This window comes from Globicephala melas, chromosome 12, assembly GCF_963455315.2.
Source record: "Globicephala melas chromosome 12, mGloMel1.2, whole genome shotgun sequence".
In the NCBI taxonomy this organism is placed as follows: Eukaryota; Metazoa; Chordata; class Mammalia; order Artiodactyla; family Delphinidae; genus Globicephala; species Globicephala melas.
In genome coordinates, this window is record NC_083325.1 from 89,229,654 (window position 1) to 89,248,613 (window position 18,960).

General features: G+C 48.9%; 1 protein-coding gene across 5 annotated transcripts in view; it reads right to left on the reverse strand.

The window, feature by feature from the left end:
- The window catches only part of SNTG2 (syntrophin gamma 2), a 198,877-nt gene that overhangs the window by 63,017 nt on the left and 116,900 nt on the right, over positions 1–18,960 (reverse strand). For all 5 annotated transcript variants that reach the window (XM_060309458.1, XM_060309456.1, XM_060309457.1 and 2 more), the window contains one exon: positions 3,237–3,364. In XM_060309458.1, coding sequence (XP_060165441.1) covers positions 3,237–3,364 — 128 coding nt within the window. The remainder of the gene's footprint in view (positions 1–3,236; positions 3,365–18,960) is intronic.

Consider the following 18,960-nt stretch of genomic DNA (forward strand, 5'->3'; position numbering starts at 1 on the left):
GTTATTTTCACAAATACGAAAGATGTGGGACAAATAGAACTAAAGCTTTAGTTTCCTTCCGTCCCTTTGGAAAAAGGAACGAGATAAGTGACTCCCTACACTTTTTCAGGCCAACATAGAACAAGAGCCCTGGGAAGGGCCCATCTGAGCAGAAGCACAGATAGCAGCGCCTCGCGTGAAGAATCCACCGGCGCGGGTGAGCCTGCGACGCGGCAGCGACGGCTCGGATCTGAGTCTCCTCCCCCGTTCAGGCCTATTCCTCAGCCCACAAACAGTCAACAATGGCGGTAACCCCACACCTGGCAGCTCACTTCTAAAGGGGTTTTAAAGCTCCCTTAAACCTCGTTATTTTACGCTTTCTCCATAAACCATCTTAGGAAGCGGTGGAGAATTCACATCATGTCCTGCCCGCTTGGCTATCAGGAAGGGGCTCCCTGAAGGCAGGTCACGCGGCCCCAAGAGGCCCAGAGGCAATGCGGGATTAGAGACGGTTCCCTCCAAACCCTGTTCTTTCCTCCACACCATCCGCCTCCCCTCTTCTCGCCCAAGTCCAGAGCCCCTTAAGGACGGTCCCGACCCCTCAGCTTCCTAAAATACACACACTAAGCCGGTACCCTGCTCAGCCCAGGTCTGGGACCCTAACCAGACTCGTCATGGGGACGTGAAAGCACAGCCAACCGCAGACCGAGGCTCAGTGCGTCTTCGAAGGACAGATCCCTAAGATGGGTCTGAGCACGCCCTGCACTTAGCTCAGACCACAGCCTCCAGGGCACAGGCAGCTGCACCCAGTTACTCTGTCAGACACAAAGCTAGGTGTTGCCAGGCGGGATTCTGCAAAAGTAATTCAGACCTGAAATCAGCTGGTTTTAAATTAGGAAGATTATCCAGGTGGCCCGACGTGGTCTCATGCCCTTCACATCTGGGTCTGAAGGTCAGAGACAGGAGGTCAGATTCCATGCACAAGAGGTCATCTGTTGCCGCCTTGTAGGGGAGGGGACATGAGGCCTGGAACTTGGGTGACAGCCAGCACGGAGATGGGGAGCCCAGCCTTACAGACTCGAGGGCCTGAATTCTGCCAATAACCAGCGAGAACCTTGGGCAGGGCCCTGGCTTCAGGCGAGAGCGCAGCCCGGTCACACCCCAGCATCGGCTTGGAGACCCCGGCACACACAGCCCAGCTGACCCGTGGAGTCTGTGAGATGACACACTCGCGCTTTTGAAGCTAAATTTGCACTGACTGGTTATGTAGCAACGGAAAACGGAGAGGGTCCTGCTCAGAAAACTCTCGCCCTCTTCACAACCGTCAGTCGCCCCAGGAAGCATGCTTTCCTCCTCGCAGTGTCAGAGAAATGTGCTAACAACCACCTAATAGCCAAAAGCACGAGCTTCTGCTGAGGAATCTGTGATGTCTCGTGGCTACTTCCCAGAGTCTGCAGACGTGGTCTATTTTCCTACGTGAGCACTCGAGGAGCAGCCCTACTTTGTAAGGAGTCGGCTGTCACCCTCACTGGGCATCGTGCTGTTTTTACACCTGTTTTCGTTTCATATCAAGATGCTCTCCCCCAAATTCTCATGGAACCATCTTTTCCTGTCCTGGGCAGTCGATGATTCGACCTTCATTAATAGTGATGTATAACTTACGGAAAAGCTTAGTTCCCACCGTGCCCAAGAACCGCTGACACTAACGTCCACCTGACAGCGAACAGGTGTGAGAGGCCCCCGGCAGAGGACAACCCTGCAGCCCCGGAGGTGACGGGACGTGGGAACCGTCATACTCACCACAACTGAGTTTTATCATTTCAATACGTATCTCAATGTTAGATTTAAATATGTGTCTACTCTTCAGAGAATCTTTTGAAACGTCTTCGGAAAACTAAGGCACCTCAACCATCGTTGGCCAAATTACTGTACTTTCCAAACAAGGAAAACGCAGAGCAGCTGGTGACAAATTTTGGTCCTACAACTGGACGACGACAGAAGCCCCAGGACGCTGACCTCTGACATGCTCATCCCACTTGTTTTCATCCACTCAGAGGATCTCCTAAAAATCCTTCCCAGGCTATAGTTTAGAGCTTTGGCTTTTAGATTTTAAAAAGCATTTGGTTTAGAGCTGGCAACTCCTAAACCTGCTCCTTGCACGCCCCAGAGCGAAGGTCCCTCGGGAGAGAGCACAGGAGCTGCAGAAGTAACTCAGGCTGTTTGAGGCCACGTGCTCACCTCCTCTCCTCTTCCCCTCCTCCTCAATGTGCGACCAGGGGGCTACAGGGCAGGGGAGGGGACAGCATCCCCTCTAAACGTGCACGTTAATACTGATGTGAGTCAGACAAACACACTCGATGAAATGCAGAATTTTCGTCATTCATTTTACTTTTTGCAGCTTCCTGCCCACATTAAAATCATGAGAGAGTCAGCAAAGCTAATAAGATACGTTTGTTTCCATAAAACGACATGGAAACCTTTGGTTTGCTCTTAGGATTTGACAGCACTTCCCAGGGCAAAGGAGGGGCGTGTGACCACCCAGGGGCGCCTTCTTCAGATGCTTTGTGTTCACACGAACATGGCCTCCGTGGGCACACGTGTCTCATCAAGAAAGTACTCAATTCCAGGACAACGAGCGCTCTTCCTTTGTTCACACAGTTCTCTCCCCAGCTTCTTGAGAATGAAAGGAAACTCACCACCTACCTACTTCTCAGCCTTTCCACAGTGACTGGACAACACAGTTGGCCACAGATGACACACTGCACTAACTTAGAGGGAAAAATGCTACCTATTCCACAAAACCGTGAGGGACACACAACCTTTACAGGTGAAACTCTGAAGTTACTTCATTAACCAGGCTCGAAAACTAGTGAGCAGTTCTTGAACACTGGTGCTGGTCTAACCTTCTCATTTTATTAACGAAGAAAATGAGGCCCGTGGGGTTTAACTGACTTTTCTGTAATTGTATGCAACGTGGATAAGAGTACAGTCTTATTTCCAATCTAATTCTGTTAACAGTTCAAACTGAAAATACGATTTCTTCTTCTGATGACCATGTCTCAGAAGAATGAACACAGTCCCCACTAGACAGAACCCTCCTGACCGCAAATCGGCCCCTGCTCTGACTAGTGTTTTCTTATGATGCTTGACTTTTATTAATATTGTGACTATTTCTGCAAATGCTAAATCCAGCTGGAGACAAGGACACGCACCTCGGGGTTTATCGGCGCTTCCCACTCCAGACATCGGTCACGCACCTTACTTTTTGTGCTCCAGCTCTGCACCGTGAGACCCGAGCCATGGACAGAGGGAGGGACACGGCGTCCAGCCAGCGCTTCTCATATTTTGGCTCATTAGCGACGGGCGAAGAAGGCGAGGACGGAGCCTGCGCAAAACAGACGAGAATCAACGGCCACAGAATCAGGTGGAGGCGCCAAATACAGGGGAGGCCCCGACGGGCCCAGACATCACGTCCCCCAAACCCAAATGAGACACATTTCAGCTGCTGCAAAAGTACGTGATCATTTTCTCAAAGCTCCGGAAAGAAAGAACGGCTCTTCTATTTCGACATAAACGATTTTCTGCCTCTAGTTTTCACACAGCATACTGCTCCAAAGACAGAAAAGTCCCAGGGAAGGGGACGGGGAGAGACGCTAAAGCTGGAAGGAACCTGAGGGACACGACGAAGGCTCTGAGTCCAGGAAGGCTGTGAACGACCACGTTTCCCTGGAAGGTCAAATCGGAGCGAGTTCAATACATAATAATATTGACGACACGCTAACGGGTGCCTAGGTCACAAGACCCTGCCTGTTCATCAGTGGCCAAGTCCCCACTGTCTGTCCAAGGTGAGCAGAGAGGGAGCCCGTGGGGAGGGGTGGCCCGGTCCCTCCTCGGCGGGGCCTGCGGGGAAGAGGAAGAGGCTCGAACGCCTGAATGAAGCCACGCAGACAGCCAGGTCACCAGACAGGACGCCGCACGTGCCCAGTTAGTCACAGGGTCGGATGCTGGCCCGTCTCGCCCCCTCGGAGAAGACAGCCCCGGCACGCGCGGCCGCGCCTCGTGGGACGCCGGCTTCCGTCACTCGGAAGCATCCTCGCGGCAGCCGTGGCTCCCAGCCACAAGGGCAGGTTTTCCCGGCACCTTCTAGCTCAGGCACGGGCGGCCAGAGCAAGGTGTGAGTCCCCGGGGCACTAGTTAGGACGGCAAAGCTGGATCTGCCTGGGAGCGCTGGAAAGGCCCCCAGATCAGGGAGGCCACTTCTGTGCTGTCCCGACAGGGGTCGTCGGGAATATGGGGGAAGGGCCTCGCTAAGGAAAGCAGGGCCTGCAGGGTGGCGATGGTGAGCGCTGGAAACGGGCTCTTACTGGGACGGCTAAGGCTGCGTGGGACGCGCGGTGCTAGAATGCTGCGGACTCACCTCCACTCTAAGACTCCAGCAAGACCTGAAACCACTCTTACGGTGAGGATTCCTTCCAGGCCAAACTCCCGACGAGTCTAGTGTCTGACCGTCTCAGGCCACCCCCGGAGAAAACATATCGGGGCCTAATCCCGGGACCTGGTACCTTATTTGGACAAGGGGTCCCCGCGTGTGTGATTAAATTTAGGGTATGTACCTGGACTATTTGGGCACCCTCAACGCTGTGGCATCTATCCTTACCAGAGGGATACAGGGGAACCCAGACAGGAGGGAGCAGGGCCTTGCAAAGGCAGAGGCAGAGACGGAAGCCACATGGCCGAACGACCAGGATGCCCGGGGCGGTGCGGGGGCTACCAAGAGCGGGAGTGGGCAGGAAGGACCCTCCTCTGGAGCCTTTGGAAGGAGCAGCCCTGCCAATGCCTGGATTCCAAGCAACCAGAGGCTGGGTTTGGGTTGTCCTCATAACATTCTTTATTTAAATTTATTAATTCCACGGCCAATAGCTCAAAAGCAAAGGTACTGTAACATCAGAAGATTAAACTAGATTTTATTAATGCTCATTTATTGTCACCTTTTTGCATCATGTTCTAGTGTCCGATAGAATATTTGCTTCTGGTGTACACGTGACACAGCACTGGAAGGCCTACAGACTCATTACTTTACTATGGATCTCACGCTGGCTTTACTGAGATACCCGTTTGCCTACATGTACTGCTGCTGCGTGTAAGAATTCGCTGTAATTTACTATACGTTGCGGCGTGTCTTCAGCTATCAGTGTTCCCTGAGTTTTATCACTGTTATTTGCATTCACAACACTGCATTTAAGGTATCAGAGTTCACCAGGAATAACGTTTCGTGCATTTTCTTTGAATGCGGTTTGCTGCCGTCACTGATTCAAACTTGTAAGCGACAACAGGCATCAATAGTCAGAGTTATGAGAATAATTCTGCAAAACCACCACTTAAAGTGTCATAATGGATTCCGTGCATAATGAGCAGTATTTAAATGAGCACAAGGATACGGTTATTAAATAAAATCATTTTAAATGGGCTTTTCAAAATGGAGGATAAAAAGCGATTCCCCACTAAGGAGAACAATTTTTTCCTTTATAAACTCAGGTTGCATTTCATAACCTATAGGGCACATTTTAGCAACAGACTATAACTTTTTAAAGGAAGCTTTTTGTTCCCTCTGCTTTGGAAAGCTTCTACCTCAGGGGCCACTGACAAGCCCAGAGTTTCATGTCAGGTTTGACCAGTGTTTCCTCTGGAAAAATACTTTGTATAATCCTGAGAACCTTGAGGCTGAAGGAGGACACCAGGTCTCCGTGGACCAGTGGGGGTTTCTGTGATGCTCACATGGCTTCCTTGATGGTGGGTTCAGGGGATGCCTGGGAAAGGAGGAGGAGCCTGGCTGGGGTCCCCTCCAAGCTTGCTCCATCCCTGGACTCCTGCCATGGGCTGCAGGACAGTAGCTGCCTGCCCTCTGTAGCTGCAAGCCCTGGGGTCTGGGGGAAAACAGACTGCGGGCCCCAGCACTGCGGGAGCCCGGAGCTCTCGCGCCTGATGGGACACCAGGAAAGTTGTGCCCGGACAGACCTTCCAGAACCTGTGGTCAAGGCTGGGGCCGCTCAAGGTCTGGGCAGGCTTCCCCTGTGTGTGCAAGTCCGCGTCTGAGGGGAGCTCGTCACCCGCAGGAAGCAGATCATGATTCTAATTTCAGTCCGAAACGGTACATCAGCTTTAGAGCTCGCAGAGATCACGAGGCGTGGTCCCCCCAGCTGAACCGAAACGCCGTGGGTTGTACCCGTCAGCTCTCCTGATCGTGCGGCACAGCCCAGGGAACTCAGGTCTTACGACACCATCTACTGCTACCCACCACCCAAGACATCGATTTTAGAGGAGGAGGGACAAGTCGTGTTTCCTTCCATTTGACACCAGTCAAAGGCGTCAGAGGAGTGAGGAAAAGAAGGCCGTCCTGGTTCTAAAACATTTATATGTGACCCAGCAACTCACAGGACCGTTTACTCTAGGACCTCTTGGTTTCTTTGAGCTGGAGATTCTGAGCTGAGATGGCTCAGTGGAGGTTCTACCTCGTGGGACAGCATCTCACCTGGTTTTTGGGATCCCTAGCGTGACGGGACGCTCCCCACGGAACTCACTGCCTGCAGAGGGCTACGCACCACAGAGGATTCTGAAGGAGTGACAGCCAAGGATGCTGCATTACAGCCACGATCACGCTTTCCCTGACGTCACGAATACGAGTGGCAAACTAGTGAGGGCGGACCTTCTTGTTCTCAAACGCTCTACCTGTGCATCTTCCACTCCTCCCCTGTCTCATTTCTTGGGTGCTGGGATACGTCTTCGAGTCATCTTTTTCATGAAAAATGTTCAACGTTCAATACTTGATGTTTAACTGGGAAATGTGAAGCCAACTTTTTAGGTATTGCCACATCTCTACTTTGAATGGTTGAGGACTTTCCACTTTATTCTTCTATTTTTAACTGAACTATACTGAGGCGTCAATTATGTATAATGACATGTACTGATTTAGGTGCACAGTTTGATGAGTTTTGACAAATGTATCCACCTCACGCAACCAAGCCCTAAATTAGAATACAGAATAATTCCACCCCAGCCACCAAGAAAAGTTCCCTGCGCCTCCTGCACAAGGCAGCCACTGGTCTGACTTCTGTCCTGCACGAGGCAGCCACTGGTCTGACTTCCGTCACTATAGATTACTCTGAGTCTTCTAGGGCTTCTATGCCTAGAATCATACAGGACATACTTGTGGGTGAGGCTTCCTTCTCTCGGCAGGAGGCTGTGAGAGGATCCTCATCACTGCGTATTCCAGCAGATTATTCATTTTCATCACTGAGTCGTAGTCTACTGTCTGCATCTGCCAGCATGTCTTTATCCATTCACCTGTTGAAGGAGATCTGAATCATTCCCAGTTTAAGAACAATCTAAATAAAAGTGCTGTGTTATCAGTTAAATTTGGGTGCCAAGCTTGCATTCCTCGGATAAACCTCATTTGCTCATGACACATTATTCTTCCTTTGACTTGTTCATATATTTGAACATTTTTGCATCTACATTTATGAGGGTCATTGGTCTGTAATATTCTTTACATGTAACGCCTTTAAAAGATTCTCGTAAAATTATTCTGGCCTCGTAGAGTTAGCTGGGATGCAGCAAATCTTCTATTTCCTGAAAGTGTCTGTGAAATGGACATATTCTTTGACAGGATTCACCAATTACAGAATACTTGAGTTTTCTATAAGCCTTTGCTGCCCTGAACAGTCTTCCATGGCCTTGCACGTGACCCATCTTGATGAATGTTCCATGTTCACTTGAAAGGAACATTGATTCTACAGACTTTGGACACAGTATGCTGTGAGCCAGTTAGTTGACTCAGAAGGTCGGTTACATCCTCTATCTCCTTACTGATGTTTTGCCTACTTGTCCCATCAACTTCTGAGCAAAGAGTATTAAAATCTCCAAGTATGACTATGAGTTTGTCTGTTTCTGCCATTTCTGCCAGGTTTGGTTCTTATATTCGGAAGCTCTGTTACTAAGTGCAAGCTCCATCCAGGATTATTACATTTTCCTGATGAATTGGTCTTTTAATCATAATGCAACATTCTTCTTTGTACACTCATTGCCTTAAAGACTACTTTGTCAGATATTAATATAGCCACAATTATTCGGTTTCTGTTTATAAAATATATGTTCTCCACTCTTTTAATCACCACCTATTTGCATCTTTACGTTTAAATTATAATTTCAGTAGAAAGCATAGAGTTGGGCCTTTCTTTTTATCAAATCCAGTCTGACAACTTGTACCTTTTAATTGGAACATTTAGTCCATTTACATTTATTATAACTCTTATGTCACTAGGTTTAATTATTATTTAATTCCTATTTCTTATTTGTTCCTCTTGATTTTTCTGCTCTATTGAACATACTATTTTTAAGGGGTTGATCAATTTTTTTCATTATTCTGTTTTATCTTCTCATTAGTTGTAGGAATCATAATACATATTCTTAATGTATCAATGCTTATGTATTATATTGTATCACTGCAAAATTCCCATCTGACACATCACTGTTCCTACACCTCATGTCACAAATATAAGAACTTTACAGCAGAATAATTCAATTTACCTGACCCCATCCTTTGTGCTATTCTTGCTACATCTTTTACTTCAACATACATTATCAACTCCATTTTACTGTCTTATCATTTTGTCCTCTGAAGTATTTATATTTAAAGGAAATTATGATAAGGAAAATAGATATTTTATACACACACCCACTTATTTACCATTTATGCTGCTCTTTACTTCTTCCTGTATGTGTAAGTCTCCATCTGGTGTCTTGTCCTTTCAGCCTGAAGAGCATCTTTTAGTATATCAGGTAGTGCAGGTCTGCTGGTGATATTTTCTCTCAGCTTAAATTTCTTTTGAAACGTTTGTATCCCCTCACTTTTGAAGAATATATTCCCCTGGATATAGAATTCTAAATAGATATTCATTCATTTCTCTGTTCCTATGTAAATAATACGTCTTTTATAAAAATCTGGCTTCTACCTAGATTTTCTCTTCTTTGACTTTCAACAGTTTGACTGGGATCTGCTGACGTATAGTTTTCTCTGTATTCATCCAGCTTTGTCTTCGTTCCCATTTTCCTTCTGGACTCCAAGTACACGTAGCCTTGGTCCACTTGAGTTATGCCACAGGTCACTGGTGCTCCCTTGCTTTTCAGTCTTTTTCCTGTTCTTCAGATGGGCAGATTTCTGTTGGTGTGTCTCCAAGTTTACCGCCAGGCCTTATGCCATCTTTAATTCATATGAAGCCTATCCGGTAGATTTTTTTATTTTCTTAAAATTCTAGTTACTGCACTTTCAGTTCTACAATTATCGTTTGTTTCATTTTTGAAATCTCAATTTCTTTACTCAGAGTTCCTATCTATTCAACCATTAAAACCATATTTTCCTCAAGGCCTTGAAGGTATCAATAACTATTGTGTTAAGGTCTTTGTTGGCTAAATACAACATCATGTGGGGTCTATTTCTACTGACTGAGCTTTTCTTAGCTTTATATCACTTTGTCTCGCTTCTTTGCGTCACTAGTAACTTTTGATTGCATACTGGACATTGTAACCTAGCGCAGGGACTATGGATTATATTATCTTCCTCTAAAGAGCTGTTTTTTGTTCAACAGGCAGTTCAGTTATTTAAGCACCTTAAAATTAGGAAGTTTTAAGCTTTGTTGAGGTGGGTTTTTGGAAAATCTAAGCTGTTTACTAAACTCTGTAACTTAGAGGAATCAGCCCCAAACTCTGTTGTCTCTACAGATGTTTTCAAAGCTTGGTTTTGGACTCTGTTAAGACAGGTTTAATATGGTCTCAGTGACAAAGGTGCAGCCTTTCTGAGGTCTCAGCCGCCATGTCCGGGGGTGTTAAATCTTCCCCATTCCGGGAAAGGGGAAATGCAATTTCATCCCTACTGCTTGACCTCTAGCATCTTCGTTTGCTCCTACCCCTCAGCAGCCTTTCCTGGGTGGGCACTGATAGTTATTTCCCTGTGCATGGGTATCCTACATTCAGCCAGGGAGGGGCCCAACACTCCAAATCTTCTGACTCCCCCTCTGCCACCTCCTTCGGGTTATGACTCTCTGGTGCCTTGTCGCCCAGATTCTAGCTGATTCAGAAGCCCTACGTCCTTATTTTTGCTTCTCAGTGCAGCAGGACCATGCACTATGTTTGAGTTCCACTGACCCCAGGTGGTACTTAACTTGTGATGTTCTCTCTTTTCAAGGGTCACTGTGTGGAACTGCCAGCTGCCCAGCACCTGAGCACAAATGCCTTATTTTCCAGTGTAACAGGGTATTTATGTTTGCAGGAGATACACTGGGTTGGTTTTTCTTGGTGCATCTTCATCTTATCCTTTGGGTGCTCACGGATTTTCCCCAGAACGGGAGAATTTTATAAACAGTTTTGGAAGAAACTTCTTCCAAACTCCTGTTACTGTTGATATTTTGACCTCTTCCCAGGAATCACAGATGTTCTTAATGGCATCTAGAATGGTGAATCTTTCCAGATTGTTTTCAGTTGACATTACCCATCAGAGGAATCACTGTATATGGCAGCTATAGCTTTATGAAATGCACTTCTTAAATAATAAAACTTGAAAGTTGAAATTACTCCTTGGTCCATGGGCAGAATGGATGGGTGTTAGCAGGCCTGAAAACAACATGAATTCTGCTGTTCGTCTCCATCAGAGCTCTTGGGTGACCAGGTACATTGTCAGTAGCAGTAATATGTTGAAAGGAACCTTTTTTTCTGAGCAGTAAGTCTCACCAGTGGACCTAAAACATGCAGTAAACCATGCTGTAAACAAATGTGCTATCATTCAGGCTTTGTTCCCTTTCTAGAGCACAGGCAGAGTAGGTTTAGCATAATTCTCAAGGGCCCTAGGATTTTCAGATGGTAAACGAGCACTGGTTTCAACTGAAAGTCACCAGCTGTTTTAGCCCCTGACGAGAGTCAGCCTGTCCTTTGAAGCCAGGCATTGACTTGTCCTCTTCAGCTATGAAAGTCCTGGATGGCGTCTTCTCACAGAAGGCTGTTTCTCTACATTGAATACCTGTTGCTCAGTGTAGCCACCTTCATGAACTATCTCAGCTAGATCTTCTGGCTACCTTACTGCGGCTTCTACATCAGCACTTGCTGTTTTGCCTTGCACTTGTGACGTCATGGAGACGTGGCATCTTTCCTTAAGCCCCGTGAACCAACCTCTGCTGGCTTCAAACTTTTCTTCGGCAGTTTCCTCACCTGCCTCAGCCTTCACAGAATTGAAGAGAGTTAGGGCCTTGCTCTGGATTGAGCTTTGGCTTAAGGGAATGTTGTGGCTGGTTTGATCTTCTATCCAGACCACTCACATCTTCTCCGTATCAGCAATCAGGCTGTTTCACTTCCTTATCATTTGTGTGTTCACTAGAGTAGCACTTGTAATTTCCTTCAAGAACTTTCCTTTGCATTCACAGCTTGCCTAACTCTTTGGCACAAGAAGCCAAGCTTTCAGCCTATCTCGGCTTCTTCTGACATGCCTTCCTCACTAAGTTCAGCCATTTAAAGTGAGAGACATGCGACTCTTCCTTCCACTTGAACACTTAGGGGCCACTGTAGGGTTATGAATTGGCCTAATTTCAATTCTGTGTCTCAGGGAACAGGGAGGCCCGAGGAGAGGGAGAGATGGGGAGATGGCCGGTTGGTGGAACAGTCAGCACACACACATCTATCAATTCAGTTCACTGTCATATGGGTGAGGTTTGTGACCCTGCCCCTCACAATTACAGCAGTAACCTCAAGGATCACCGATCACAGATGACCGTAACAAGCATAATACAAATGAAAAAGTCTACAATATTGAGAGAATTACCAAAATGTGACACAAAGACATGAAGTGAGAAAATGCTGTTGCAAAAATGGCACGGACAGACTTGCTTGGGTGGGGTTGCCACAAACCTTCAACTTGTAAACAACCCAGGATCTGCAAAGCAAAATAAAGTGAGGTGTGCCTGTATCAACTGCAAGTTTTAAGAATACTTAGAATAAAACATGATGGTTAAAATGATTATCAAGAATGGCTTCATATGAGAAGGGAGTATTATGTAATTTGTGTTTGTTCGTGTGCTCTCTGTATCCAGCTTGATACTTTGCAGGTTGGGCTCATAGGTTAGGTTCCACAGCCATGTAATAATAATAATAAAATAATAATAATAATGCTTATTTCCATGAAATTAACTAGTAAGTCACTAGAATGGACAGCAGGTATTTGGTGGTATTACTGAAGGTCTGGATTTTGGATATTCTGACCTAGCACGGTGCAAACATTATGAATTGACTGCTCACAGGAGATGTTGAGAATGTGACATGAAGCCTTCAGTGACACAGACAGCAGACAGGAAATTCCAAACCCCGGCTTTATTCTGCATGGCTCTCAGAAGGTCCTTCTTCATGGCATGCTGTAATGCCCAGATGTTGTTTTTCGATAAGCCCAATAATGTGACTTCTATTCCCTTCTAAAAGTTTTGATCAATAAAGACAATTATTAAACCTAAGGGAAAGACTCAAAAACTAGCAAGTAGCTGAATGTTTACCACGTCACGTTCAATTCAAACAAGGTGTCTACCCAGCAGACACACATGCCTGTGGGTCGCAGTCTGTACTTTCTACCTTTAAAGATTTTGCTGGAGGACGGGCCTATTTCATACATAATTTAAGACTCTACTATGGCACAATAATAATGGCAAAGAACAGTATTGCAAACAGAGATACAGAACCCTGTGAGGGTGCCTTAGTTGGAAGTGACCAGAACTGTAAAACACTGTCCAAGATGACAGCTATCCCTGCAAGGACTTCAGGACTTGAGGGAATCTGAAATCTCTAAGCATCTAGTAAGTCCTAAGAAGGAAGGATTTCTGTGAAAAGTCCCAATTACCCCAATACTTTAACTCTGTGAGAGTTATGTGAACTTCATGGCCTTATGCGGTCACAGGGTGAGACCACTGAGGGTGCTGCCGGGGTCTGTGAGCAGCGGGCAGGACACCCAGGGAGGGGACAGCCACCCCGCCAGGCCAGCTCCGGGGCCCAGGTAACAGCCCCACCTGCCCTCTCCCTCTTTGATTTTCTGGGCATTTTGGCTTCTAAAGAGGAGAGGGTGACAGGTGACGTGGAGGGAAGGGCAAACCGCGGTCTGCTGCCTTGTGAAACAGTAACCGGCCCCGTGGAGAGGCTGCTGCCCTTCCGGCCCGAGCACGCCGGCCGCCCGCGGGTGTGGACAGCAGCCCGAGCCCCGCGCCTGCACCAGCTCCCCGAACATGGCAGGTCTGGCTTCTGTGAGCCGCGAGTCCGTTCTCCCTGCGGCCCTATCGTTTCCACATCTTGAGTCATTTTAGCGGAGTCGGGAGAAGTTCGGTCGGCGACCCCGCACACCGCGCTTCCTGGGAAACCTGCAGTGGACTGCAGGCCGACTGCCTTCAAGGAATGAACTGCAACTCCCTGTGCCGCCAAGTGGGGCCCAGCCCCTCGGAGGAGTGCTGGGAACCCACGGACACGCCTACTTTTCACCTTCCCCCGGGAGAGTCAATTCTGTGCTTCTGGAGAAACCCAGCGCAGCTCAGAGTTTCCGTCCACTGACTGTCCTTCCCGAGACCTGGCGTCCAAAGGGCCGAGCCTCTGTGTCCTCGTGTCGGTCCGTCTCAGGACGAAGAGCAGACGAGCCAGCAGAGGCCGGCGGGGCCTCGGGTGCGGCGGGGACGCCTCCTGGAGCCCTGGGTCTTCCCATCGGACTGCGACAGCTGCTGCTGCTGCCTGCTCAGGCCGTCCCCAAGCTCCCGGTGCCCTGCGGACACCGAGGGGATGTGGCATGCCGGCTCTGAGTCGCCAGGCCTGATTCAGGGACCGACGGGGACGCGGGGTCCCAGGTTCACGGGAAACAGGGGCTAAGGAGTCCGGGGCTGCCCCACATGCCTGCTTAGGGACAAGCGGGCAGAGCCCCCCACTGCCCTCCAGCTCCCCCTCTGTCCTTGGTCCTGTGCCCCACGCCTGCCCCTTCAGCATGAACCCTGCCTCCCCCATGGGTCTCACGTCGCCCAGACGCTGTGACCCCCATGCCCGAGGCCCCTTCACCTGCTCGGACTTTGCTCAAAAACGACGAGTCCAGCAGGACAGGCTGGCTCCGCCCCTCGGCATCAGGCGGCCGCAGTTGGGGCGTCTCCCCACCAGCCTTGTTCACGGGGGGCAGCCTTCCAGGCCGTCTTCGCCTTAGAGCAATGCTGCCCCTACTCCTGTGGCCCCAGATCTCCTGCACTAAAGAAGCTGGCGTTACCGTTTAGACCTGGCTTACTTTATCAGGGTCCTCCGTGCCCATAAGATCCTTTAGTATCTTTTAGAGGAAGAAGAACCGGGGGAACAGAAATCACCTAGCGATGTCGTAAAATCGATAAAGGGGATCACAGCAGAGAGAACCAGGAACTGCTCCCAAATAATCTCGTCCACGTATTCACTTCAGAACTGAGAGACCAGAACCTCTGGGTGGGAAGCGCGTCCGCACCGAGTAAATGCCTCAGAACTTGGTTCTTCATTGTGTGAGCTGGGAATCGGAGTTCGACTACGGAAACTGCAGGGAGTGACCTCAACATCGATACGCAGCCCCACCTTGTCTTTGGTAGATGCATCCGAATTTACTCTCCGTCACCGTCCCCCAAACAGACACGTTCTGAAAATGCTCCCTGCCTTACTACATACTGACCATATATCATAAGGTTAGTGTTTTCAAAAGTGCAACTGATTAGAACAAAATTATTTATATAGAACTTTTATAAACACTTCTTTTTTGGGGGGAAACAAGATGCACCAAATCTATACTTTTTAAAAAATTGAAAAAAAAAATCCAACATCATCTGAGAAAACAGATTATTTTTTTCCCCAACTAGAAAGACCTAAAATTGGATATGAAACAGTCGCACTGCATTTTGGATGTTGGCCCAGATGCTAGATTGGAATTTTAAACCTGAACTGTCAAAAACACAAAAACATGAAATACTATTTTTTCAGGACTCAGAGATTTAGGACAGAAAGGCAGATGCAATAGACTGAGCAGTTAGCTCCGAGTTTCCCAGCATATTCTTAAGAGAACAGTTTTTCTTTACGGGAAGTTTTTTTATAATTATATAATTAATTTTACTGTCAGTATCTAATTTGGGATGAGAGCATAACGTTTCTATGGCGGATTATTCTGACCGCAGTAGGATGGCCCCTTTGGAACAGTATTCCCAGGCGATGCTTCTGTATTTCTTATTTTTAAAAACCGTAATCACGCTGACATACGGCGGGCCTTGCGCTCATTCCGGGGAAGGGGCTGGTGGTCACACTGTGTCTCCACTGTAATTTCTCCTTCAGCGCTCTGTCATGACTTCCCCGCGGTAATTTTTACTCCAGAAATCACCCTCCTCGTGCTTTCATCTCTGGTGTGTGTGACGGTCCAGGCCCCGTTCCTTACCTTCTAAGCCACCTGCTGCTGCCCCATAGCCTGCCCGTCCCGGCCCCGAGCCGCACTCCCGCCACCGCCCTGCTCGGCCCGAGGACCGCAACCCCCGGCCGCCCCCCCAGGAAGAAGGGCACTTGGGGCTCGGCGGGGCTTGGTAACAGGTGCAGCCTGGGGTCTTAGCCTTTGAACACAAAACAAACAAATATTTAATATAACAGCACTGTAAGGCAGCAGTAAAAGTGTATCTAGCCCCTTTTTACATGAAAATCAACAAGGGTTAAAACAGGCTCAGTGAAGGGACCCAGGATTCCTACAAAATTTGACTTTTAGTCCAGAATTCTTATAATTTTCTAAATTAAATAAATTATTGGTCAATATTTTACAGGCGTTTTAAAATACATACATTCCACAAAACCACAGATTTAACCATTTTAAATCCGCATGCCAGTCTCCTGGGAACGGTCTGGGTTTGTGTCCGTGTTTGCTGTGCAGTGAAGGCAGCCGCAGGTCCATGAGACGAAGCCGGTGAGTTTCGTGCAGAGAAGACTTTCTTCCACCAGAACCTCATCCCTGGTTTGCACTGAGACGGTCACTGTATCTGAGCCAGGTCCTCACGGGTGTGACGGTCCCACGGCCTGAAACACTGTCGCGGAACCCAAATCACAGGGGTCCAAAGCGTCTGTCAGGACGTGACCATCTCTGCCAAAAGTATTTCGAAAGCCCCTGGTGCGGCTCGAGCCCTAGGGGCCCGGGCGGGTCGGCCTCCGGCTGGTCCAGTCTGGCGTCCATCGGCACACGCGCCCGGAACCCGGCTTGGAGGAAGGACTCATTTAGAGAGCATTCACTACTCTGTGCTTTGAGTTCTCTGAATTTAAATCTGTAAATTTACCAATAAAACTGTCCTATTTACACACTCAAGAAATGTCTCCTGGATGAGACATACTTGGAATATTTTGCCCAAGAAGAAAACTCTGGATCCTCAGGGTACAGTTAGTTCTCTGAGTTACTCACCCCCCATGGCTGTTGAACTTGGTCTACCCCCATGGCTGTTGAACTTGGTCTAACCTGAGCTCTTCTCTCTCACGTCACAGACGCCAGCCAGAGTTGCAGGGTGTCCACGCTAGTGCTCCCTTTACATTTCTGTTAAATATCTAGAAGCTTGAGAAGACGATAGGCTTCTGTTCTTATGCCGCGTGGGGTAAGGGATCCACGTAAACAGTCACCTCCTCTGACGTGCTGAGTGATGCTCACCTGTACGGTCTAGTTTCTCCCGACGACCCTCAGAGTGGCAGCGTATTCACAGCTCCCAGTGCCGGAGGTGACTTTGTTACGAAGACGTTTTTTCAGGAGAGATAAGCAACGCTGCAGGAAGAGACACCTAGTGCGTCACCCTGACAGGCCTCCTACACGTTTCTGTCTTTCCATCACTGCAACAATGAAACATCCATCTCTGAGGCAGGTGGGGAGTGGAGGGACCATACTGGTGACATCGGAGGGACGAGACCCACCTTCCAGCCCTGGGGCCTGGCCTGCTCCGAGGGGCTGCAGGGTCACGCATGAGGCGGGACAGGAAAGGAGGCCCGGGCCTGGGGAAGCAGCCTCCCTGCCTGCCCCCGCCCCTTGTCTGTCTTCTCGTCACTTTCCAAGAGGCTCTGGAGTCAGTGAGGAAGGGACGGCCCTCCACCGCGCCTGGGCGGCCACACTGTGCTGCTGCTCTCAGGGTCAGCATCAGGGACACGCCCTGGCCTTTCCTGGGGAGCCGCCTGGCCGCGCAGAACCCAGGGTCCACGCAGGCCAAGCGGCCAGCACAGGGTGTACTTCCCAAGCGTCCCAGAGGCTACGAATCCATCTCCCCGGCCAGTCACTCGCTCTGCTGGGGAAACAGTCTTTCACACATTAGGACACAGGGATTCTCACTGAAAGTCTCCAGGGAGGAGCTCTCGTAAGCAGGCTGTCCCACAGGGCCTCGGGCCGGGAGCCTGGGCTGTCGGCAGTGTCGCCAACTGGATGTGAAGGTGTCGCCGGCTGATGCTGGGGTGACCGGAGAGGGCCGGCTGACCCGGGCCGCGGCCGGACCCAAGCTGGCCGTCCACACTGGCAGTCAGAGGCATCACCTGAGGGCCACCGGTGGGGAGCTGGGGAGGGAGGGTCCCGGGGAGCACTGGCCCTGCTCCCTCCTCCCGTGAGCTGGGTCCTGGGGCGCTGGGACAGGCCGGCCGTGTCCCCGGCGTCCGGAACAGCCTGGCGGATGACCCACTGAGACCAGAGGCCTAAGGGCGACAGCTGCGGGGGCAGCAGAGCGAAGGTGCCTCGGGCTCAGCAAGTGGGGGGACTTCGTATCAGGGAAGAGCTTCGGGGGGGCCACCAAGCTCCTAAGGAGGAAGTGTACAATCTCGCTCTGTCCCACGGAAGCCGTGAGGCCGGTGGCAGCCGGGCCGCGGCCCCGATAAAGCGGCCTTAATATGCTTTGCTGGGCGTCAGTCCTGAACGCTTTCTGTGTTGGCTTCTCACCGGCCCCCTCCTGATGGTGGTAATTTCGCTCGGAGACGGAAAGCAAGTGCCTTGGGCCCCTGTGGAGGCTTCAGAGGCATCCTCTTCTGCCCAATTCTTTTCTTTTCTTTTCTTTTTTGGGAAATAACTGTTTTTAAAAAATATATTTATTTATTTATTTGGCCGCGCCGGGTCTTAGTCGCAGCTTGTGGGATCTCGTTCCCTGACCAGGGATCGAACCCGGGCCCCCTGCATTGGGAGCGCAGTCTTAGCCACTGGACCACCAGGGAAGTCCCCCAGTTCTTTTTAAAACAGACCCAGAACTAAAATACTTTTGTAACAGAGCTTCAGCTTTTACGGCATTTCCAGCTCTAATTTTCTCTGAAAATGCCTCCTGTCAAGCTGCACCTGAATCTGTCAGGGGCCCGGCCCTGCCTGGACAGTCGGACTGTCCTGCGTGAAGCCCTGGACAGAGCAGGTGCGCATGGACAAGACGCCACTGGAAACCCAGCGCAGCAGGTGTGCTGGGGTTTTTTTGGGAGGCGACCTATCAACAGGTCACCAAGGTTACGGGGATCAATGACAAGTGCATCTCAGGAAAGTAATTTAAGCAAACGCAGGCAGCTTTGCACAAACTATGTTCACATATTCTACAGAAGTGTCATATCTGTCAACTTTTAATCAAGTGTGTTTCCCACTAAAATAAGTTTTGTTTTCTCTCCAAAGGGCAGCTCTTAAAGGCTCAATTAACCATCAAATATTAATTATTATTGAGAGAGAAGGTTCGTTCTAAAATATTTTTCTGCAGCAAATTTAAGACCTATAACTCAGGAATGAAAGAGCTGTGCTGTACTATATGGTCTCAGCATGCCATAGAAATATGTAAATAATTTTTCTATTTGAATTTGACATATTTTGAGTGGAAACGCTTGGCTTCTTATCTTAATGAAATTAATTCATTAATTTTGTGAAGACAGCAAGTATCTAGAGTATTTAAGTCACATAAATTTTTAAATATT